Below are 24,265 nucleotides of genomic sequence, written 5' to 3'. Positions count from 1 at the left end.
TGTTTGTAAATATTCGCAATCTGTCAAAAAAAAAAAAAAAAAAACAGGCGGAATCGTCGATCATAAAATTAAAATCTAATTTCAATTGATTGGAAAAATCAATCTTTTTCACAGGCAACCGTATACAGAGGCGGTTACAACAGGTTCACGCCATACTAAGGATCGTCAAATATCAGAGCGTGAGACTTCCAAGTACACCGTTATACTCAGCTGAACATGACCAGAACAAAAAGAAATCGACACAATCATCATCGTCATCCGCCATCTATCACGATTAGCCCACGAAGCGATGCCTGGACCCTCCGCGCATGCTGACGCTAGCCTTCTTCGTAGCACCGATAAAAAATCATCGACTTCGGCTCTCGTCGACGCGGAACGAAAGCGTGTCTTTCATCCTGAAATCATCCGGCCATTATGGACAACGTTCCAATAAAGCCAGAACTACCGAGTCGACTACGAACGTGCCACGCATAAGTAGGACAAAAATTTCAAAATTGTTTTCAAAACGGATACATTAAAATTGCACACAGTCGATCACAGGGAAAATAGAAGAAGGAAATCCGTAGAGAAAAGGAAGAGAAAGAAATTTGCTTAATCGTTACAGACGAAAGGACGATCGAATGCATTAAGCGACTGATAGACGAAGAGATAGAAGGTTAAAGATCGTAGGAAGATGATATAGAACACTCAGAATTTAAATTAGATTGAAAGCGTGCTTCTCAGTTGGAGATAGTTTTCGATCGGGGTTGATCGACCAGACGACAAAGGTCTGCCAAAGCCTCGTCGAACTTTCAAACTCTGATCGATAATAAGAGAGTTGCGAGGAAGGACAGAGATGTATGGCAGACAGGGAAATCGGTAAACTGAATTAGCGGACAAAGGGGACTGATTAAATAGAGTTTTGTTGGAAACATGTTAAACATCCGAGCAAACGGTCGTATCGAGCGTCTTAAGAAAAATATCGGTATCCGGTAAAGGATCAAAGTTGCAAGTTAGATGAAATAGAATCGAAACGTTCCAAAGCTGTCGAAATTCGTGTGTAAAGGGAACGTGGCATCGCGTCATTAAACTATCAGTTCGTATCGGAGTTCAGACCCGGCAGCCATTCCGACTTTACGAAGTTGAATGACGAAGGGGCAAATGTGTCGAATCTAGACGGTGTACGTGTATATATATTTGTGTATATACGTATATATATATATAAGTAGATAGTATAGATAATTGATCTCTCTAGAAATCAATTGTAATTATGCAATTCGTTGCTCGTGCACGTTTCTATAATCGTTCGGGAGAAACTTTTAAAACGCGACCCGGCAGAAATTTTTATCAGTAACGAAACCGGGACTATTTAGATCACATTACAATGTTTACGTATCATCGCAATACGATGTTATTCATTAAGATCCAAAAAGAGTAAAAAGCATTCGATGACAAATATGAATATACAAAGAATTTTGTACATAATTCATTGACAATTCGCTAAACTATGAAAACGAAATCTGAAATAAAGAAACGAGTAATCGATCGTTATCTTTCGTGTCTTTTTTTTTTTAATATTATTACTATTAATATTATTTAGCCTTGTCCTCCGTATGGACACGATTTTATGTTTAATTGCCTGCGTTAATAGGTCTTTCCTAATCATGAATCAGAAACACCAATTATCAGACACGTGATAAGACGTGCAAGAGGTAGAGGAAACTCTCGCTAATGGCTGCCGGAAAGGAACTCTTCCTTCGTGTCGACGAGGTACACGCGACTTCCGGTGACAAACGCCACGCTCGGTAATCGGCGAAGAAAAATACGCGAGACCCTCTTTAGGTAGCTAGACAAGATTTTAGAGGAGAGAAAACGACGAGAGCGACGAAGCAGTTACGCGTGACCGGTAGGGTTTCTATGCCAAATATGTGTGTGTCTATGTTGCGCGTGTGTGTGCGTAGATTCGCGAAACGAACCGCGGCTGTAAAGAGTAGAATAGTAAATGTGGCTGAAGGGAGAGAGAGAAAATCCCTTGAATAACTTTCGACAAAAGCAAGATTCTGGCAAACAGAATCTAGTCAAATCAGTCTCTACCGGTTCCTAATCGAGATTATGACAATGTAACGCAGCTTTTCTCCTAATACTCACGGCCTTGTCGACGCTCCAATGAAAGATGGAACGTGACAGCCTTTTTTTTTTTATATATATATATAGTTAATGAGAATTACCTTTTAAGGATGGTAATCTTTGTTTGAATTTTGTAAATTTTGAAGCTTGTCGATCGAGGTTTCTACGCTCTCTTATTTTTTTTATTTAACTTACTTTTTGGTGGAGGAATTGGAATAGAAATTACTTTATGGTGTTAGTAAATCTTGGTCTCGAATTCGAATCTCTCCGATTTGGAATACTCTGAACGTGAAATTGTCGCTTGATTCGTACAAACGAGAAATTCCTTTCCACGATGTTAATCGACGAAACGATTCCTATTCCTCGATGGACTAATTGTCCGTTCACAAATAACAATTTTCGTCGAGAATTACGATATTCGTTTATAAAAGATAGACACGTTGTAACGGAGCTCGAGTGATCGAGGGCGCTGAAATTGATAGACTGATCCTTTGAATTCTGATGCAATCTCTTGGACAGCTTTTCACAGAAAGCTATCAGGTTCCTTATGTGATATTTCCAATATTATTTCTCGACTAGAAATTAACTACAACTATCGAAGATATGTTTTACTGCTCTACGTAGAGAACTAAACTCATTTACATACATATATAAACAATATATGTATACGTATAATATGTACACGTATGTATACATATTATTTTTTGCATTTTTCATTTCAAACGATGAACGATAGATTCGTTTAAAGTTTAAAGTTCCTCGAATTTCTACCGCATTCTCGATCACAGAATCTGATTTCTCGATCGGTCGGAAAAATCCTTTTTTGCTAAACGTAATCACGAAGGCAAACGAGAGAGAATTATAATACGAAAAAGAGGGAGGGAGGGAGAGAGAGAGAGAGAGACTCACACACACACAGAGACACACATAAACACAGAGTACTCCGAAGCAGAGAGTAAAAAGAAAAAAAGAAACGCGATAGGGAAATGGTACGCACATTGAGCCGAGTGAGTGATAATCCATGTTGAACAGAAAAAAAAAAGTTCTAGTTAAGTGGAGATTTATCGTAATAAATATATACATATATATAAATAAATATATAGGTAAGTCGTTGCGTGACTCAACGTGGAGCGTAAGTGAGGAGGAATGCGAGTGGTCACGAGTGAATGAACTTGAGCGTGAAAGGGAGACATAAAAAGAAACTGATGAGGAAGAAAGAAACGACGAAACATGAGGAACAAAATGGTCGAGGAAAAGACACGCGATGGATAACGAGGGTGGGGCGGGTGGGGGTTGGGGCAAGGTATGACACAAAGAGTCGTGTGAAATAGCCAAATATAACAAAAATGTTCTTTTCTTTCTCTTTTTTTTTTTGTTTTTTCTTCTACTTCTTCTATTGTCTTTTGTTCTTTTTTTTTCTACGTAGATAAAAAACGCGACAGCAGTAGTTCAACCAACTGACGTGGTTAAACGCGATGTAGTTGGTTTACTGTCGTCGAGTAGATTTTTAAAGCTCTAATCTATCGTTAGGATAATTCTCTAGGCTAGGAAGAGAGGCAAAATGGCCGGTAGTTGGTTCTCGGACCGAAATTGGCCGCTAAATAAGAAGATACATATTCTTATTCTTATTTTTTCTTTTTTCTTTTTTTTTTATTTTTGCGTGTGCGAACGCCAGTACATGTAAATAACGTAATTAGGGATCGACTGTGATCGATTTCGTCGAGCACAAAAGAAAGGATTAATTGAACGGGACGTCCCCGTTGTAGGAGCTAAACCGAACAATTCAGAGAACATACTCATTGATTCTTGTAACGTTAAATTAACGAGCGTAGATTTTAAAGGAGAGTCTGTAGAAACGAGGCGAAACGAGAAATAAGCGATGGTAAAGGAAACACAAGATATATGCTAGTGATGCAGAAGAATGATAATATTCGAAGAAGCGAGAATGAAAGGATAGTTCTCGGGAATTCTCTGTTTGAGCGCAAGAGACGTTCCCAGGATCGAAAAGAGAGACTCTTTACTCTTCGAACCTTGGTCGCTTATTCGCGACTTCGTTCCTCTTGGAACGAACACATTTTTCATATACGTAAGGCTCTCGAGATACTGTGTGCTCGAAAATGATATATTGATATTAGAAAGGAATACGCTCTTGATCGTGTTCGTTCGCTGAGGAACACGCGCCAAAAGCGGAGCAATTAAGCAAGAAAGATCTATCCCTGTATATTGTACACTGTAATTACAATTTATACTTACTCGTAATCGATACCTTTATCGGTAGGCTATTACAACTAGTGGCTAGCGTAAGTCAAGCTCAAATCTAGGCGAGACCCACCGTCTTCGCGTCTTTATTCTTCGTCACGAGTGCACAACTCCCATCCCCCGATATTCCTCCTCTTGTTCCGGACTTTTATCGTTTTCTCGAGCGTGTTCTCCGATTGCGTACGCAGGCCTACCGTACACGATTCCCGTTATATTCACGATTCACGTCGTTGAGCTTACAGTTTTCGTTAATTTCATTTCTCTTTCCGCCGTGATTCTTTTCTTCCGTTGCTTATTAGCTTTGTTCGTAAAACGTCATTGATACAAATATTCCTGGGCATCCGGCGAAATTAACAATGCGTCCAGGCGATCGACGGATCGTGCTCTATAAATATAATTCAATTGTAAAGCCGATTAATTTAGATTCGATTTAGTTGTAGTAGTTTGTTTCTTCGACTCCGGCGTCCCTTGGGGTGTTTCGTGAAACTAATCATTGGAACGAGTTCAGTGCATAGAAACGATAGACAGATCCGCGATCGATAATACGTTTTAGTGAAAGATACTCGAGATATGACTATTTTAGATTCGAACACGACTTTCTTGAGGAAAGGTTGACTGTAAATAATCACGTGAGCACCGAGATAACCCAGTTCTATCGATTCTATGTACTGAACTCGATCTTCGTATATTCGCCACATTTTGCGGAACACCTTAAATATTTATCTATAGGAAAATTTATCTATATAAAGAATAATGAATCAATCGCTGTACAAAGGGAAATTTAATGAAATTAGAGGTAGCCAGAAACACGAATAGATTAGAATAGTATCTGTTTCTGAGTCTCTTAGAAGAATCGAGCATTTGTCTCGACGATAGAACCACAGATACTAGTCTTCTTCATACTTCTAGAAATTAACTTATAATATTCGCCAAACAAAAAAAAAAAAAATCGTGCTTCGGCGTAGAATCCTCTCTTCGTGAATTGTACAAAATAAAAAAGGATCTGCTAATAATTGTAATTTTAACACGCACGATTCGTTCGTCGAACGCTTTGGACGAATCTATGAAATTCAAATCTATGATAATATTGTAAGTGAGAGAGAGAGAGAGAGAGAGAGAGAGAGAAAGAGAGAGAGAGAGAGAGAGAGAGAGGAAGACAAGCCAAATATGCGAGGTAGAACGTCAAAATTTCAAATTGGAAAGAGCACAGTCGACTAATTCGCCCCATTTGTGCCCACGTGTCATTTTTACGTTCTCCTTTTTCGTTGATCCGCGTACGTTCTCGAGTGCTAGCGGGTAAATCGCATTGTAAAATAATCCAATACGATCGATACGCACCGTAACGTTATACATATATAAATATATGATTCTACTCTAATTATTATTAAAGGCAGTATCGTAAACGGGATTTTTAAAGTGAATCTAGATGACTACATGACTTACGTAAACGACACATCTTTACGAGCAACATATCCTAGCGTACTAGGCGGCGTCGTGGCCAAGTTCAGCTCGAAATCCTCGTAGATCCTTCGCTGACGAGATATTTGCGATTCGTCTACGCGACAACGCACATTTCCGCTCTCTTATTCCGGAAACTCTCTGGTGTCGTCCTTCCGCGATATGCCTGGGGACACATGAAAAACGCGTGGTGCCGAATACACCTTCGAGGCCAGCACCTTCGAGGATTTCGAGCACAACCCATGGCCATCTTCTTTTTTCGAATTATCGCGAAGCAAAGACAGAAAGAGAATGACAAGTGAGAAAAAGAAGATAACGAGAAAATTAACAAGTAAGGGATGTTCCATGACATTAGGGCGTTATTACGGTAATAAGTCTAACTTCTTAGAGTCGTGAATGAGTGAATGATATTATGAAGAGACGATATGTGTCCGTGTATCGTGTGCTGAATGAGCGTGATGATGCTTTTGAACCTCGTCGAATCGCCGCCACGAGAACGGACGATTGAGAGCTCTCGGACGTATTTGTTTCTAGAGACAAAATGAGAATAACTTGAGCGTGACTTGAGCGATGAAAATGCGTGCGATTCGATGATATACAAAATGGAGGGACGATAGAGATAACGTTTCGACAAACGGGGATACGAGATAAAAACAGAAAACGTGGATAAAAAGAAGAAAGAAAGAATGAAATTTAATACAAACTAGAGAACATCGTAAAAAGAGCTAAATGCCACCTGTTTTTTCGCTTTTCTCGCAGTGTAAACGGATTCGCAACGGGAGACGCGTGCGAATCGTCATTTGGTTTCCGGCTGCGAATCCAACTCCGGAGGAAATAAAAAGAATAACGCTAAAGCGAGCGTAAACGACTTTTTGCGCCAAGAAAAATGCAGAAGAGTTGAGCGTTAGCATATTCACGCATCCGCGGAACACACATTTACACGCGATGGAAATTCGACGACGAGGAAGTAATCTATGAATCTGCAGGAAAAGAAAGCAAAAAAGCAAAAAAAAAAAAAATAAATTAATTAAATAAATAAGAATTAATTATAACGAAACGTCAGGTACATGAAGTAACAAAAAAAAAATATATACAAAAAAAAAACATGTCGAGAGAACATGGATACGGTCAACTCGAAAACTTTAGTTGCAAAATACTGATAGGAGTACACGGGGTGTGTTACGGAACACCTTTATCATTGTCTGATTTGATGATATTTTGTAAGTCTGGACCAGTTGTTAGGTTCTTATTACTCCCATAGCGACTTCTTATGGCGTATTTTCTCTGTATATTGTCAATGTTTATTATTAAATATTTTTCAAATAAAACTCACCGCCTTTCATTCTGTTACACCCGCCCTTGATATTAACCCTGTTGCGCTCTTTGCACCGATCTTATCTCTCTATCGTTAAAAGATTTCTCAACTACGAAGATAAGATGAAAGATAAAATCGCCATTGGCACGTTTCATCTCACGTCCCACAATTTTATGCATAGAACTCGTCTCTTTTTATTTGTACAAACGAAAATACCGAGATGAAGCTATGAAAATTGCAGGAACACGCCAGGGTTAACTCCATGTACGTACACCTTGGCTATTTATAGAGCAAAAAAGACACGAGAAAAAATTCGATACCTGTAAACTACGGCGTAAACGTTCTATCTTGCTCAAAACGAGAAAAAGAAAAACAGAATTTTCCCTAAGAATTTACCTTCGATTAAGCGAACAGAAAGACGAAAGATAACGAGTTACTGTTTCCAAAATGCTCTTAGAATCTTTTCTACGTTGGTATCTCGTTGTTGTTAAATTCTCACGGTTCTGACATTGCGACGTGTCTCGATACGAGAACAGAGTTAGAGGGCCAAGAAGCCAAGTCCGAAAGAATCCGCTTTTCTAGGACGCGCTTACGTTTCCGGTGAAAGACGAGTTCACCAACAGGGCTGAGATCTTTTTTTCGTCAGTGACTCATCGCGCACATGGAATTACCATTCGCTCTGTTCAGCGTTCGCCTCTCTGATCTGTCAGTAAGCCGCGGACCGTCAACCAGAAAGCACGCGTGCTTCTCTGCAGAAACGATCAACGCGCACGTGCGTGACCAGAGATACCGATTCGAAGCCGACAAGTGGTTCCTGGCCCTTTAGAATTCGAGCATTCGATGAATACTCGCGCTGAGAGCGAAGGTGCATCCTTAAGCTCTGTATACGCTACAGATTTCTTAATTTGTCTCGTTCTTTTCTTCTTTTTATTATTACGTAATTCTCAATCGCGAGACGAAAAGTTGAATAATTGGAAGATCTTTGCAAATTAGTTCAAGGATTATTAACATCATAATTTGTCAACGTTATTCGTACGTCGAAGATCAAGTTTCACACAAACTTGGAATTCTCGCACTTATTTTCTTTTCGATATTCCTGTGAGATTATTGTAGGATCGCGTGTTTGAAAGCTTTCTTAAACATTAGACGAGAAGATAATAATATTAGAATTTTGTAAAACCACTGTTCGAGAGAATATTCGTATCGAGGGCGAAAGTGTGCTCCTTAATGCTGGAATTTTTAGATTCGCCCTCTTGTTGTTCTCGTTGCCAGTTGAAAGCTTGTAAATCGACTATTAACGTTATTCGAAGATGTGTCGAAATCGAGGACGCGCTATAGCGCTACTCGTATATAAATATAATTAAGATTCTTGGACTTCACTTCCAATTGTTATTCTTAGATGTTAGCTATAGATATGAATTACTAAAAAAAAAGTGACACAAATCAAACGACATGAAAAACGGCTTTCAATCAGAATATTTGCAATGTTTGAATAGTTCTTTGGAACTAAGAGGTGATTATTGAAATTTATTGATAGAGGTTTCGTAACGGATATATCTTAATGGCCAGCATTATACGCGTTGCTTTAACGCAACATCGTTTTAGCTTTGGAAAATATAAAATAATTCAAATACCAATCGTTACGTTCGTGAATAAGGAAGTTATATCGAAGAAATTTTTTTTCTCTAACGTACGCTAAACTTGCAACATGCACGTCATTCGATTTCACTCGCTACTCAACATTATCCTCTATTAATAGCAATTCTTTCTCCATTGCATGAAAATCATAATAAAAGATATAGCGACCGCGTCTCTCTTTAATTCACGGAATTCATTAATCGCGGAAAAATCTAACGACACTTTTGCCAACGTCTTACGTAACGCTACAACATTCGATAACTTTTAACGTTTAATATTATACATAATAAATCAGACTGTATAGAAACATAGCCATGGGATGCAAATTTTCCGCGGAAAGGTTAAACCAAGGCCTAACATGAGAAATTAAATAATGAAAATCTCGCTCCTAACGAAAATAAACAAGTCGCCGAATATTACAAGCGCGTAGTTCCCAAAACCATCGAATACATAACTCTCGATAAAGAATGAGAAATAAAAATATCGTATCTAGCGGAGGAACAAATATTAAGAACACGTAACTCTGGCACAGAAATAACGAGAATGATTCTTCAGATGACGTACGAATTCGTCCGATAGAATACTAATCGTTTGCACATACACTGGCAATCGTAACCGCAGGGTAAATCAGCCTACCTGCTGATATTTCAAACAAATTGAATGTCCTTCGCCGTTTCTAATTTCTAATTGCCTTATCACGAAGCTGATGTTACTGGTATTCGATTTATATGTTTCGTGTAATGTAAAATATTAAACGAAATAAAATCCGTTAGAATTTTCCAACGAACGTAACGAGTAGGTGTCTCGATGTTTATAGACGATGCATTTCGTAGGTCGATCGTCGCGGTACAAAAATCGATCATTTAAGAATTCCACCTGGGAAAAGTGAGCCTGAAAAGCGAAGCCTTCGAGTCTTCACCGAAGCTGTCATCGATACAGCGATTCACAGTCGTCGTTCTACGTTCAACGAACGAAAGTTCCCGATTGGAAGGCTAAAGCAAAGGCTCGGTTTCGGGAGCGATCGTAGTAACAGAACGTAAATCATCGGTAACATAACAGAAAACGCGTGATAGTGGTGTCACCGTATAAATTATGGTAACGAGTCGCGTCGAAAAATTCCAGTTGCGAGACACGTAAGTGTTGTTACTTTACTTTGAAACTTAGCGTATCGCCGACTGGCATCCGTGAATTTCAATTAAACGCTTATTTAATGAACGCGTCGATAAGAACGTTTTACTTGTAAGCGCGAGTCCACTTCGCATCTGTTTTGCATTTTTCTCGTGAGGATAAGACGCGGCGAAACAAATCCTCACAAACTGTACGTTTCGCGGTCGTCGAATTAGTAACGAACGATCGACGTTTCTCTTCTTGTTTTCTTTTTTTCTTTTTTTTTTTTTTCTTTCCTTGCCTCGTGGCATGAATGGATGTTGAAATTTTTGGTCAACGACGCGTCGCCTTGGGACTAATGGTCTCTTTGCATGGGCTTCTCGTTAATACGAAACACGCCACGGAAGTTTCAAGTACTAATTTAAACCATTAAGGGGCAAGTCTTTTCGTGAGGTCACTGTTAAACGCAATTCAATTTAAAGAATCTTCTGGCACGAGTATAATAAAAGAATTTGTTCCGCTATCTTCCTGCGGTGCAACCAAATTTTATTAACCCTTAATGGCTCGTGATCGTTTAACCGCAGATGCATACTGATCGCAGCTTGGAAAATGATATAAATATCGAGACATTTTATTATTTTTATACATTTTATCGATATATTGTCGTATATCCTAAAAAGTAAAATTTTGTCAATTTTATACCTTGCTATATGTAAATTTGAGGAGATTCAAACGGCACAAAGATGTATAACGTAGTATGATTCAAATATTATCAAATGCAGGAAAGTCCTTTCGACTGTCAGCGAAAAAGGGATTGGCTTACTAAATGTTTGGGACATTGTAAGGAATCCATTTTACGGAACAGCAATAAAGTTACTGTGTATCTTTTGTCAAAGCATTACAAAATTGTCAAGAATTATTTTTAGATTCTCCTTTAGATTCCGCTAGCTTTATCAACTTTTTATTTTCATAGAAGACACAGCGGCTCAAAATACAAGTTTAACTGGAGTTCACGCGAGAAAGCACTCGACTCGAACGCATTTTTATCGGACGCATCGAGAGTTATCCGAGCGTAAGATATTTTCGGTGAGCATAAAGGTCTGTCGAAAAACAAAGCGCGTTTGAAAGCCTGTGGACCGGAAGCTAGAACAGTTTCCAGCAAACCCATTTATCGTTGCGTCACAGTAGAAATAATGAAAACATGTTATTCTTAGTGATTGCAAAATGCGTTCAATCGAAGTTACGCAAACCGTTTTTGACTATAAAACGTGTAGCCGAAGGCGAAATAGACGGATTATATGAAACTGAATTAAGTAAACCACGTAGGAAGAATGCCAACGTAGAAAAATATAACGATAGGAGAAGGATATCGAAGTGTAAAAGACTTGCAATATTTTTGCGATAAAAATTAATACAAAATAGCGACAACTGTTTTATACTTTTGCTTAAAGCAATTAAAGATCTCGTAACAGAGGCTCGTCGCAGTGTTTTCATCAGAGTGAAAGATATTCCTTTATCAGAAAAACAGAGATTCGTACACGTATATCTTTGTACACAGAAATCGTTCGAAATTAAAAAAGGTAAAACGGTAGAAAGAAAGCAGATACTCGTTGTTTGCATATTAAAAAATATAAATAATTAAAAAGCTATATAACGACAATGTCTTTAAGCAGATTGTAAATTGAAGAAAATGAAACGCTAGGGAAAGAACAAATATTCTCCTTTACGTCTCAAAGAATATAGAAAGATAATATTTTTAGGCAAATACCAAGAACGATGTGTCCAGATATCACACGCAAATACCGTTTCCTAAAACACCATTAAAATGGACTTCTGCAAGAGCTATAAATTTCTACAAGTTCTACCAAAACCTGTCAGACGCGTCGAATGGTCCTGGCGAACGGAAAATGGCACTCGCGTCCGGTTCATCGAGGATGATTCCATCGAGGATGATTCCATCGAGAATTGTCTCGTGGAACTCGTCAATATCTGCGTTCCAGCCATCGCTGCCATCCTTGCGCTGATCACCTTTCTCAGATGTAAATGCGGGAAACAGCCAAAGTAAGTTGACGAAAGGAAAGACAAGACTCAACCGAGATTTCATTTTCACGATAGAGAGATGAATTACGATCCATTCGTTTCGATCATTGAGATTTATCTCGATTTAACGAGAGCAGCTTTTGTTCCACTCGTTTCGAAATTTTCTCTTCGAAAGTTACCTGCTTCGAAATGTTCGTTTCAGAATTCACTTACTTCGAAAGTAATTTTACATCGTTTAACGGATGTCCGATAACAGAAGGCACGGTTTATTTGTACATTATTTCACAGTCTCTGGTACAGCGCTGGACAATGGCGATCGAATGTGACGTTCGTCGAAATTTTCATTTCAAAGCTTGCTTGCTTCGAAAGTAACTTCGCATCGTTTAACAGAAGTCTGATAACAGAAAGCAAGGTTTATTTGTACATTATTTCACAGTCACTGATACAACGCTTGATAATAACGATCGAAAGATACTTCTCGAGCGATAAGATTTGGCTATTCATAGGAGGAATGGTATTTGCTTCGGTTGAAACGGGATATCTTTAGTTTCAGGAAAACGCGTATCGAATGTTTAATTTCAAAAGGCGAGGCTAGAAGCTGCAGCTTAGCTCACACCAATTGAAGCAACATTCAATTAAACGAAATGTTTCACGTTTGGGATGCCCCATGATTCATATGGGACCATGTTCCCATTCGAACAATTTGCTTCAATTAATGTGGTAAAATTTTATCGACCCTGTTAATTCCTTCGCCTCTGCCTGACCCTTTTTACGTGGAATTATTCGTTGCTTTATTTATTGCTTTTTCGGCGATGGTTGATCATCAGCTGTAATTAAAAAAAAATTCTTCTTTGAAAAAAAAACAACTGGTGAAATTTAAAGATTAGAATGGTTTACTGTGTAATTGGTTCTCTTCTGAAGAATATTGCCGGATATTTGTCCATGTCAAACATCTGTAACACTCCGCCACGTTCCTGGAACGAGCTTACGTCCACAAACTTTCATCTGTTTTCCATGCCACACTCGTCACTTCCACCGTTCCTCGTTCTATAAATCAAACATGTGACAGATATACAAGATTTCGGAATTTCTTGCTACCACTTATCCAGTAATCTCTTTTAATGTCTTATTTGTCGACTAACTTGCCTAAACCCTGTTAACAGTATGATAAAACGAGGAAGAGCGTCAAATAATTGGGAAGATAATTATTTCTTTGTCCTCGAGATTTCTGATGTTTCTGGTACAAGATTAAGCTTAGAGAAATGACTTTTCATCGATTATTAACCTTTTTTTCGGATGATCTTGTAATAAAACCTGTGATCAGTTTTACCAAACACAAATACATGCTTTCGTTTAATTAATCAACAACTTTCGAAAGGTCACCAAATTCACGAAAAGCATAAAACGCAAAGAAGAGACAGAGAACGTACGAAAAACACAAGTCATAATCCCAAATGAAAACATCAAAGTTATCGTTAACCGCGTAGAATAGCGAGAAGCGCGGATTAAATGGATCAGCAGAAGGCCTAGATTAATTACCAGAATAATTCATAACACGTGCTCTTGCAGGGTTTTCGAATACCTACGTGTACGCTCTTTCCTGGTTTGCGTCACGTTGCCCGTTCCAGGAATCTTAATGCAGCTGAATGAGATGGCTTTTATCCTTGTTCGTACGCTGAAAAATCAATAGCAATTCCTCGCTGCCTTCTTAACCCTTACGGACTGTCGTGCTTCAAATTTCACCCCGTGTGAATCTTGTTTTAGCGTTATCATTCCGTGATAAAGTCAGGGAAAGACACGTGATATTCGCGTAACACTGTGAAAACATTTTTCGGCGTTAAATCTTGGAACAGTCGTATATTCAAATAAAAGTCGTACCATAGAAAGACGAAATAATGTTTAATGCAGAAATTATCTGAAATTCTAAAGAAAGTCCACCGGTGGTTGGATGGAAAAGCTGGAAATAGAGAGACGAGTTGCGGTGTGTAAATTTATTGGCCCAGGAGCAAAGTCGATAAACTTCTAGAAGCTCTGATGCGAGAAAAATTACGATATCCGTTTAACGAAGGTGGTAATTACGTGGTAATTAGTTGCATGCTTGATTTTCTTCGCGTTCCACTTGACTTAGATTGATTTCGTGCGGAAATTGGACCAATACAGGATGGTTGTGCTTCCTGCTTTATTTGTTGGAAGGAAGAATCATTTTCTTGTAATTGAAGGTCTGTCGGAGATCGATTGATCTGATATAAATGTATTCAAAGCTCGTAGGCAAGTTGCAAGTTATATTTAAGTACTTTAACGTAGGATAATAACTATGAATTACGAGTTTCAGTGAAAATATTACAATTTCTCCGTGTCATTATCAAGCAAGAAATAATGAAATTTAAATTCCATCCGATACTTGGTAAAGGATGTATTCCTTTTTAATATTTTTTTCTTTTTTTTTATTTAGAGATTGCAGAGGACTCCTACCATTTCATACAACTAGAACACTGTTGTGTATGACAGTGTTGGCGGTGCTTTTTGTCGAACTTTGCGAGTCGTTGCTCACGTCGATTTCTTTCTCGTTGATTCTGATGATCGTAGCCATCCTCTACTGTTGGATCATTCATCGGAGGACCGAGGTTAGAGATGCTTGTGGTACTGCCCTCTCCGCTGGAATCTTCGTCGCGATTAGCTTATCGCGAGCATGGAAATTTATGTGTCTCTCTAGGTCAGTCACACTCGTTATTCATTTAATAGAAAAATTATTATTTAATAAGAATTTTGAAATTAAAAAATATTCCTCTTGATTATTTTTAATGAATTTGCGATGTTTGGAAATAATTGCCGAATATGTACAGATATGGTCTGTCCATGATACACGTTCGGCCCACAACCACAGCGTTCACCGCCGTTACCTGTGGGCTCTTAGCCGTTTTGGACTCTTACACGTTCTATCTTATGGTAAGTTGCTTAATGATCCAATTACTATTAATTCTAGGTTGTTATCGTTTCAAGATTTCTTGCGCGATCAAGGGAGGATTTATTCTAACTACTATATATCCACTTAGGCTATTAGATACGTAGTTTATAAGCCTGCTAGTTCTTACTACAAGCATCGCGAATTAGCGACACAGCGTTACAACCTTATCGAAGAGAGCCAGCTACTCCCGGCACCAAGTGCAAACATTTGTTTTACATTTACTCAGCTTGTTTGAATAATAATGTTTATTATCGCAGGCTGAAGAGGCAGAGCTTATCGAGTGGTAATGCGAACTTTTCTTCCTCGACGCTGCGAACTAGATCGCAAAAATAGAACCGTCCCGTCTATTCGATATTCAATTTCCAGGAAATTAAATAAAATGTCGCTTCGTGGAAAAGTTCGCGAATGTTTCGACAACCGGTGTACACGTTGCGACGTACAGAAGTAGTTAAACTGTATCTAAACTAATTGCGAGTCGATGCAAGTTCTTAGCCAAATTTTTGTTATTCGGAAATAAAGAATAATAAAATAACATAAATAAAGAAATAATACGATAGGAGGATAACGCTTGCAGTGGAATAAAATCAAATTCTAATCGCCTCTGTTCTCTTCCTTATAATATAACCATCCATCGCTGACGCTCCACTAGCTTCGTACAACAGAACAGAATAAATAAAAAGTAACATAAATCCAGGAAAAGACAAGAAAATTGAAAGAAAATTGAAGGATCATTCTATTTTGCAAGAATACAATCACTCCCATTCGCTGTAATGCAACTATCCATCATTGAATTTCCACTAATGCCACTATACATCAACCTCTTCCTGAAGCTTCGTTCGGTAGAATTGAAAACATATTTCACGTCTAACTATAGTCGCGTTAAGAATGGTTCCGTTTGAGCCGTAAGTGGTCTTCCGATAACAGGTAAGGCGGTACTCTGCGTTTGCTCCAAATATATTTCGCGTGTGCACGCCGGCTCCTTGACCCAGTAAAAACAAGCGGGTTGGAGCATACAAATAGCCCGGTATCTTAAAGCCTCGCCATCGCGAATAAGTCAACTTACGATATTCGTTCCGTCTAGACAAGAAGGAAGAAAAGGTATTTGATCGAGCGAGGAGAACGACGAAGAACAGCGTACAAACACGCGGACGTGCCATTTCTCAATAGAATCACCTTCCATTGGGTGATCGACCTGCTGTGCAAGGGATACAGTACGCCGTTGGAGAACCACGACCTTGGAGAACTTCCCGAGGAGGAGACTACTAGGAGACAGTTTGACAAGTTTCGTGAAGTTTACGAGAAACATAGGGTAATCTTTGGATATCAGAAAAATATTTTCTTAATGAACGGTACAAGGGGCGAAATTTTAATGAAATATTCTGATATTAGTTGGAAGAGTTTCATGGATAAATGACACGAGTGACAAAATTTGTATTTTAACTACAAAGTACGAGCTACGCATTGTAATTTATATTATATTTATATTTAATCATAAAAATCGAGATCATTCGGAGTGTTTGGTTGTTTCCGTAGGAGAGAAACGAGAAACTACGTCTTTGGCGATGTTACTGGAAAAGAATATGGTACCCGTTTGCCATTGGAGGATTATTTAAATTAATGGGAGACGCTACAAGTCTTGTTGGACCTATGTCTATTTCTAAAATTCTGGACTACGTCTCTGCTTCCCAAAATGGGACAATAAATCGAATCTCTATGGTATCTAACATCGTTCGATAACATTTCACCTAAAAGAATTAAATAGAAAACACAACAATCGAAAAGATTAAACAGAGAATTAATTAAAAACAGTATGAAATATTTCAGGGTGCCATGACATTTCCCGAAATCTTGCAAAATGGCTATTTTTTATGCCTGTTGGTGTTTTTCTTTTCTTTATTACAAAGCACTCTAAGCCAGGCCTCCACTCATATCCTTTGCGTTGAAGGGATCCGCCTGAAGAACGCACTTCAGGTACACTTGAAACTCGAAAATAGCAACCATCGAAAACCATCAAGAGAATTGAATTAAAATTACAGGCGCTGCTATACGATAAAGCCTTGCGTTTATGCTCTTGGAGCATCGACGAAGAGGATAATCCGACAGACAAGGAGAAAGAACAGAATAAATGTCAGCAATCTGCTGATATTGGAACCTTAACTAACCTAATATCCGAGGATGCTTACAATGTGATGAGCTTTTTCTGGATTGGACACTATACCTGGGCAATTCCATTAAAAGTGAAAGAATAAATAATTAACGATAATTAGACATTTATATCTTGTAGCTAATTACGTTCTAAATATTGATTTTAGATCAGCGCTATAGTTTTTCTTCTTTACACAAAATTGGGAATCAGTGCAATTATCGGTGCATTCTGTTGCATATTGATAGTAACGCCACTGCAATTGGTGCTTGGCAAGAAAATGTCGGAAAATTCTAAATTGGTCGCCGTAAGTCGATACTTGTAATTTCTCTTAAATATCTAATAATGGAAAGATAGTCTCAAAACTGACAATATTTTTATCTTTAGAAAAGCAGCGACGCCAGATTACGTCTGGTTAACGAAATCTTCCAAGGAATGAGATTAGTGAAGCTTAGAGCCTGGGAAAATATTTTCGAGGAGAAAATAAGAAAAACGAGAAACGACGAGCTAAAAATGCTCGACAAGGATTCTTTCTATTGGACCCTTATAAGTAAGTTCGGCTTCTCGATCAAAGAAAACAATTTTGTTTCGAAATAACGTTGTTAATTGAAACGTGAATTGTTCATAATTAGATTTTCTCACGCATGCTTCATCGGTACTGACGACACTTTTCACTTTCGCCGCTTATTTCTGGCTGGAAGAGAAAAGTCTCGAGGCTGGAAATGTTTTTGCAAGCTTAGCTCTATTCTCACAGCTCACAGTGCCCCTTCTCATTTTTCCCGTGATGATACCTATCATTATTAACGCTATGGTAAGCAAATTCTTTCATTCTGTTATTGTATTCTTCCTAATAAATACTTTAATTCAAGATTTCTATAGATTTCGACAAACAGAATAGAGGAGTTTCTCCAACTTCCGGAGATCGACAATGTCTTGCCTAATCTTAACGATGCAAAATCAGAAGCAGCTGAAAATACATCATCGCTGGCCAATTCTATCGACGAGAGCACCGTAAGTATCTTTGAAATACACCGATAATACTTGAAATATACTTGAAATATACTAACCGAGAAGCCGTGAATGTATTTTTTATTCACTATGAAATTTTTATTTCTTTTCTAAATATAAAAAAAACAAAACTCTTTAAGAAAAATTATTAGTTATTAATAGATATTAATTCAAACGTCGTTGATAATAAAACTAAGATCCTCAACAGTGTCATTTTGTCCCGTGGTTTCCGGAAAACCTCCCAATTGCAAAATATCTTTATATCTTTAATATTATAAAGTATTAGGAACTAGATACTACGAAATATTGCAAAATATGAATTTCTATTCGTGTCAATTAAATATTTCTTCAGATAGAAACAATGAAAACGCACAACACTCCCAATTTTGGATCGTTGGATAATATCAAAGAAGACGAAGAAGATGGACAATCTTCTGACTTGGCGGATTACACGATGGACATAAATTCATCGGTGGACACCGTGTTTGAGAAGGATCCGGAGATTCCGGTGCTTACGATGAAACGCTGCGGATTTTCTTGGGGCACCGATGAAAGTCTGTTGTCCGTATCTGATCTTAGTTTTCCACGTGGTAAGGTTGATTAGATGCAGATCTCTTGTAGCAATTATCGATCACTTGCAGCTACGCAAAATCTAAAAAAAACCACGTGCTACCGTCACTTTTAGGTCAGCTGACCATAATTGTTGGAAAGACAGGAAGTGGAAAGACTTCTTTACTATTAGGAATGTTGGGAGAGATCCAGAGGACAACAGGGTCGATTCGGTGGGCTAAGTAAGTGAGAGATCTTCTTATTATTTGGAATTTTTCTATATTATAATTGTAAACGAGCTATTGTAAAATAGAGGGGTGAAGGTTGCGTATGTGGCTCAGAAACCCTGGCTCCAGAACGCCAGTTTGAGGGACAATGTTCTTTTTGGATCACCGTACAAATTGAGAAGGTACAAGAATGTATTGAAGGCTTGCGCTCTGCAACCGGATGTTGATATACTTCCGGGTCGTGATTTCACGCGGATAGGTGAGAAAGGGATCAATTTGAGCGGAGGCCAGAAACAGAGAATAACTATAGCCAGAGCGCTGTACAACGACGCGGACGTTGTAATAATGGTTAGCTAGTTTCTAAACTAAACATTTTATTTCTTAAATAAAAAATAGTACGTTGAAATAATTAGATTTCAATAAAAGATTCAAATACTAATATTTCCAGGATGACCCGTTGTCCGCGCTGGATCATCAAGTTGCACAGCAGATCTTCGATCAAGGAATCCGGAAGCTGTTGCTGAGGAGCGGACGCACGGTGATTATGGTTACTCACCGACTAGAATTGTTATCAACTGCTCATCAAGTATGTCTCAGTCAGGCAATGTACTCTTACACTGTTCAAAACAATAATTAATGTAGGTAATGCTACACTAAGTTATGAGCAGTGTATGATAAATATTGTTCAAGAAAAGGCGCAATAGGTAAATGATCGTGTGGTTAAGGTTGTCGTGATGGATGGATGTCGTATTCGAGTAGTGGGCACGAAATCAGCGATCGAAGACGCTGATCCAGAATTAGCGATCGAGTGGAGGAAAACAGCAACGAATAAAAACGAAAGATATCGTGCTGATAGAACTGCGAAAGACAAGTGGGCCTTGATGAAATTAGTGTCCAGAATCGGTGTGAGTGCAACAAACAAACGACTTGGCGATGGATCCTGGACCACTGATCAAGATGCCCATGTGGTAGACTTTGCAATTAATAATTATATTATCGTCGTGTTGCTCGTTTTCTCTTCTCTTTTCTTTTCTATTTTTTTGTTTTGATCGACGAACTTAAAAATTTGGTTTCACCAGAATCCTCCAGCTTTTGTCCCGCTAAGAATGAGAAGAACTACCCTTGGCGGATCGAGGTACTTAGCCCACGATCTGACAGATCTTCCAGTGCCCTCTGAAGAATGGAACATTGGGAAGAAAAGATTTAAATTCCATCGAAACGCTGTCAGATCGAGCAGTCTTCAACCTCAAAGACAACCACCTCCTGTTCTACGACAGAGCAGCACTCCAACCATTCTCGAAAGTCGATACGCTGTTCCTAGGTACGCTAGTGAAATTTTGATAGACCGTTTTCTTTTTTTCTTTTTTTTTCTTTTTGCATAAATATAAAAATCAGTTTATTTTAGAAAAAGGAATAACACTTTTGACAACGGACAACGAAACGGCGTTTTCAGGCAAATATTTTCTGGCGCGTGAGTCGAATAGAGCTATTTTTAAATTCTTATAACGATTTGAAATGGATGAATCTTATTTTTGAAATCTTCTGTAGAATTATCAGTCCACGTCCCGATGAATTGATATTAAATAGAGACAAAGGCGTGCTACGAAAATTAATACCTTCTAACTCTAACAGACAAATACAATACACTGTTAAAAAGTACGAAAGAAATGAATTTATATTACTTCTCATGTACAGCAATATCTCTTTTTATGAATAGTTTTTATCCATTTAGAATTAATCAAGAACAGGAGAATGATCATTTTCCCGTTAAGCGATTGCTATCGATAGAGTCCACAGGAACTAATGAAACCGATGAACTTGAAGGAAGTTAGTACACTTTATAAAGAAGCTGATAAGTAATATCGAAAAAGAGTACAAAAAAAGCTAATTCTTTTTTCCCTCTCTCTCTCTCTCTCTCTCTCTCTCTCTCTCTCTCTCTCTAGACGACTGTGATACAGAGGAACAAGAAGAAGAATTTCAATATGAAGATAGAAGTGGAATAGTCACAAGGATGATCCTTCGCGATTACACAAAAGCTGGAGGCTGGATACCAGGCCTAATTTACGTAGGAGTAGCAATTTTCTGCCAGGTTCTGAGAGTTTATATCGATCTCTGGCTGAGTCAATGGACAGACGAAGACAATATAAACCTCAATCAAGAAAACCGAAATGTAACTGCGTAAAATAATTTTGTTCGTGATTTACGATTCGGTTATTGAACGTTACAATGGATAAGGAATTCGTTCAGACTGTGCTGTATTTTATTTCAGACGGTGTTCTATTTTAAAGTTTACATCATTCTTTCCCTTGTCTTTATACTCTTGTCTTTCGTATGCAATGCAACTGGTCAGTGGACAGGAGCCAGAGCGAGAAGGAAATTACACGAGGAAGCCGTGTCCAAACTTCTTAGAGTACCGATGTCGTTCTTCGATTGTAATCCTGTGGGAAAAATTTTGAACAGATTCAGCGCCGATACAGGCGTCATCGATAAGGTGAATAGTCGATAAAAAATCAGTCGATTCGTGGTTATTAAAGAAATGCACAGTTATTTATCTTTTGTTTTTCTTTTCTTTTTTTAAGAAAATATCTATGTCGATCCAAAGACTGACATTCTTCGTCTTGCTGTGTGGTTCAGCGATACTAGTAAACGTCATCGTATCACCGTGGTTCTTCATTGCTGCTATACCCACGTGTGCAGCTTATTATATCGTTCAAAAGTTTTATAGAAGCAGTGCGAAACATTTGCAACGATTAGACGGCAGGTACGGTACATATTTTTGCAAGTGATATTTTGTTTTCTGCGAATATTTTCTACAAACTTCGTCTTGGCTTTTTTAAACCTCCATAGATTAACATAGGAAACTCTTCGCAAGTTTGCTCCAGACGAATCGTTATTCTTCCTTGAAAAATCTTTTAAAACGTTTGATTTCAAAACTGATTGTGATAGAAACTTCGATGAGTATCCCAAGAACAGTAAAAAATTTATTTATGAGCATAAACTTGCACGACCCAACTTGAAAAAATATACTTGTCCAATTGATCGAATATTTCTTAGCGAATTTAAGAAAATAATGTTTGCCATTCTATATCCTGTGTTCATCTAAAAATCTGAATTATTCGTTTCTAGTACCCGATGGCCAATCACAACGCATTTTTCTGAGACACTTCGTGGACTAGCAACATTGCGTGCTTCCAAAGAAGAGAATCGCTTCATGAAACAGGCTATGAAGTGCCTAGACGTTAACACGAACGCGTTTCTCCTCCTGAATTCCAGTAGCCGGTGGCTCGGCATTGCTCTAGTGAGAAAACCTGCAAAGCTTCTAGAATTATTTGTACAGTTTGCCAGTTCGGCTATTGTATCTTTATCATAAATTTTAATATTTAGGATTATCTGGGTGCTGTTATAGTAGGATCTGCGACACTCGCCGTCTTAATTTCCGCAGAACTGTATCCGGATCGCGTTACACCTGCTCTAGTTGGTCTGGCGATTAATTACACCCTCTTAGTGCCAATTTACTTGAATTGGGTAGTGAAGTTCACAGCGGAGACCGAAATGTATTTTGGTAGCGTTGCACGTATCTCTACTTACAGATACGCTCCTACTGAAAACTACCAACAAAATGGTACTTCAATGCTTTTTAATCTTTCATTGTTGTTTCGTTATAAGAACCAGATGAGTTATTAATATATTTTCGATATTTTCTACGTTCTCTGGAATATTTTATACGATATTTTCTAGACTTCCACGTATCTGATAGTTGGCCAGGTAAAGGTGAGATTATTTTTGAAAATGTTTCTCTGAGATACGTTTCACAAAGAGAGCCAGTGATCTCGAATCTATCCTTGAAGATTACGCCAGGCCAAAAGGTAAAGATTACAAAGAATTACAAAATTCTAGGTTTTCATAGATATTTCTCGTAGATTGGAATTTGCGGAAGAACCGGAAGTGGTAAGTCGTCCACAGTGATGGCGTTGTTTCGACTATTGGAGATTACTCAGGGACGTATATCGATCGATGGGATAGACGTTCGTCAAGTTCCTCTGGAAATTCTTCGTTCGAGACTCTCAGCGATTCCTCAGGATGTGATCATGTTCAGTGGTACCATTAGGTATTTTATACATTTTTTTTTTTTTTTATAATAGAGAACGTCTTTTGAAAGCGACGATAAAATACTAATATTATTTCCTTCAGAGAGAATTTGGATCCTCTATCGGAACACGAAGATCTAGAACTGTGGAATGCTTTGGAAGTAGCACAAATTAAGGATATTATTGCCTCTCATCCTGAAGGTCTTAGTAAGTGAATTTCTAATTCCAAACACAAAGTTCAATTTTATATTTAAAAATATTTGCTGATAAATTTCTTTGTCTCGTGCCTGATGGTCAAAGGAACAGACTTCAAGACAAAAGGAGAAAATGAAAACTTCTGTTAATAAATCGATATTTACGTTAAAGCTCTAGTCAGTGGTCCAATTCTTTAGAAAATAAATAAGAATACAATTTCCCGAAACAGATTTCGAAGTGAAAGAAGGAGGTGAAAACTTCTCTTCCGGTCAGCTGCAGCTGCTCTGTATGGCACGAGCAATCCTCCGGAAGTCTTCGATCGTCGTCCTCGACGAAGCAACCAGCGCTCTCGACGCCGTCACCGAAAAGAATCTCTTGAAAGCAGTTTCAACTGCTTTCAGCAACAGAACAGTGATCGCTATCGCGGTAACTTCGCTTTAACTCTCAACGTCGTTTATGTCCACGAAGGAAAATGACCGTAACAACTTCGTTAATTATGTTTGATACTATACTTTTCAGCATCGTGTGTCAGCGTTATTGGATTGTGATCGAGTAATCGTATTCCACGATGGTGAAATCGTCGAAGATGGACTACCAGCAGACTTAATGCAACGGCAAGGTGGATTCTTCGCGAATATGTTGAAGTCCAACGAAGAGAATGAAACGACTAACTGTTGAAAAAGCACACGTGCATAAAAGAACGATGATAAAGGTAGATACAATTGAAAGACTGGGACAGAGGAACGTATCTAACCATGTTTCGTCACAAAGTATTTATTTTTGATACGAATGATAAATGTAGAGTATCGTAGTGATATAGGAATTTTTGAAATATTTTTGTAAATACGAAGATGCATTCGAATGATCGTTGATCGATCTGAAATACATTTCACTGTTATTCGCATTGCATAGATAAGGAAGCTGCGTCGCATATAAAAATCACTCACAGATAAAATGTATAATAATATATTTTAAAAACCTTTTCTTTAAATCCGTATATCACTAACAAAGGAAATGAAAAAATAATTCTACCATACAATTGTATATATTTTTATACCTTCGCCCTAAAAATATCTCATCCCTGAAATTTTTCGATCACCAGGAAACTCGTTCGCGTACGTGTTTCTAACGTCGATCGGAAAGCAAGAGAAAAGGATCGATCAAAGG

The 24,265-nt window shown here is 38.2% G+C and overlaps 2 protein-coding genes across 10 annotated transcripts in view; both read left to right on the top strand.

The window, feature by feature from the left end:
• The window catches only part of LOC122577977, a 351,338-nt gene extending 344,187 nt beyond the window's left edge, over window positions 1–7,151 (top strand). Inside the window, exon 27 of the mRNA XM_043749756.1 lies at window positions 115–7,151. Coding sequence (XP_043605691.1) covers window positions 115–159 — 45 coding nt within the window. The 3' untranslated portion in view covers window positions 160–7,151. The remainder of the gene's footprint in view (window positions 1–114) is intronic.
• Window positions 7,152–7,866: 715 nt separating this feature from the next.
• LOC122577976 (ATP-binding cassette sub-family C member Sur) lies at window positions 7,867–24,134 on the top strand. 9 transcript variants are annotated; one of them, XM_043749747.1, is made up of 32 exons: window positions 7,867–8,003; window positions 10,857–10,969; window positions 11,644–11,944; window positions 14,376–14,636; window positions 14,767–14,869; window positions 15,970–16,197; window positions 16,422–16,604; window positions 16,713–16,859; window positions 16,925–17,125; window positions 17,201–17,338; window positions 17,419–17,581; window positions 17,664–17,842; window positions 17,911–18,042; window positions 18,392–18,629; window positions 18,725–18,830; window positions 18,902–19,163; window positions 19,264–19,401; window positions 19,541–19,783; window positions 19,895–20,136; window positions 20,221–20,286; window positions 20,364–20,471; window positions 20,548–20,642; window positions 20,759–20,985; window positions 21,085–21,306; window positions 21,395–21,576; window positions 21,942–22,113; window positions 22,200–22,437; window positions 22,554–22,681; window positions 22,736–22,923; window positions 23,007–23,110; window positions 23,328–23,524; window positions 23,618–24,134. In XM_043749747.1, exons 3-32 carry the CDS (start codon window positions 11,709–11,711, stop codon window positions 23,774–23,776), a joined length of 5,286 nt encoding a protein of 1,761 aa, XP_043605682.1. In that variant the 5' UTR covers window positions 7,867–8,003; window positions 10,857–10,969; window positions 11,644–11,708; the 3' UTR covers window positions 23,777–24,134. The 9 variants fall into 9 exon arrangements, with proteins under 9 accessions (XP_043605682.1, XP_043605685.1, XP_043605681.1 ...); XM_043749750.1 differs by lacking the exon at window positions 10,857–10,969 and adding an exon at window positions 9,610–9,909; XM_043749746.1 differs by lacking the exon at window positions 10,857–10,969.
• Window positions 24,135–24,265: the final 131 nt, after the last annotated feature.

Source organism: Bombus pyrosoma, linkage group LG3 (genome assembly GCF_014825855.1).
Source record: "Bombus pyrosoma isolate SC7728 linkage group LG3, ASM1482585v1, whole genome shotgun sequence".
In the NCBI taxonomy this organism is placed as follows: Eukaryota; Metazoa; Arthropoda; class Insecta; order Hymenoptera; family Apidae; genus Bombus; species Bombus pyrosoma.
The sequence above is the reverse complement of the archived record's forward strand: the minus strand, read 5'-3'. Positions and strand labels throughout refer to the sequence as shown.

Excerpts from the sequence above, each read along its gene's own strand:
- LOC122577976 (XM_043749746.1), top strand. The coding sequence starts at position 11,709 with ATGGACTTCTGCAAGAGCTATAAATTTCTACAAGTTCTACCAAAACCT. Across the intron at positions 14,870-15,969 it reads CTTACACGTTCTATCTTATG|ACAAGAAGGAAGAAAAGGTA; the intron begins GTAAGTTGCTTA and ends CGTTCCGTCTAG. Across the intron at positions 17,126-17,200 it reads CCTGGGCAATTCCATTAAAA|ATCAGCGCTATAGTTTTTCT; the intron begins GTGAAAGAATAA and ends TATTGATTTTAG.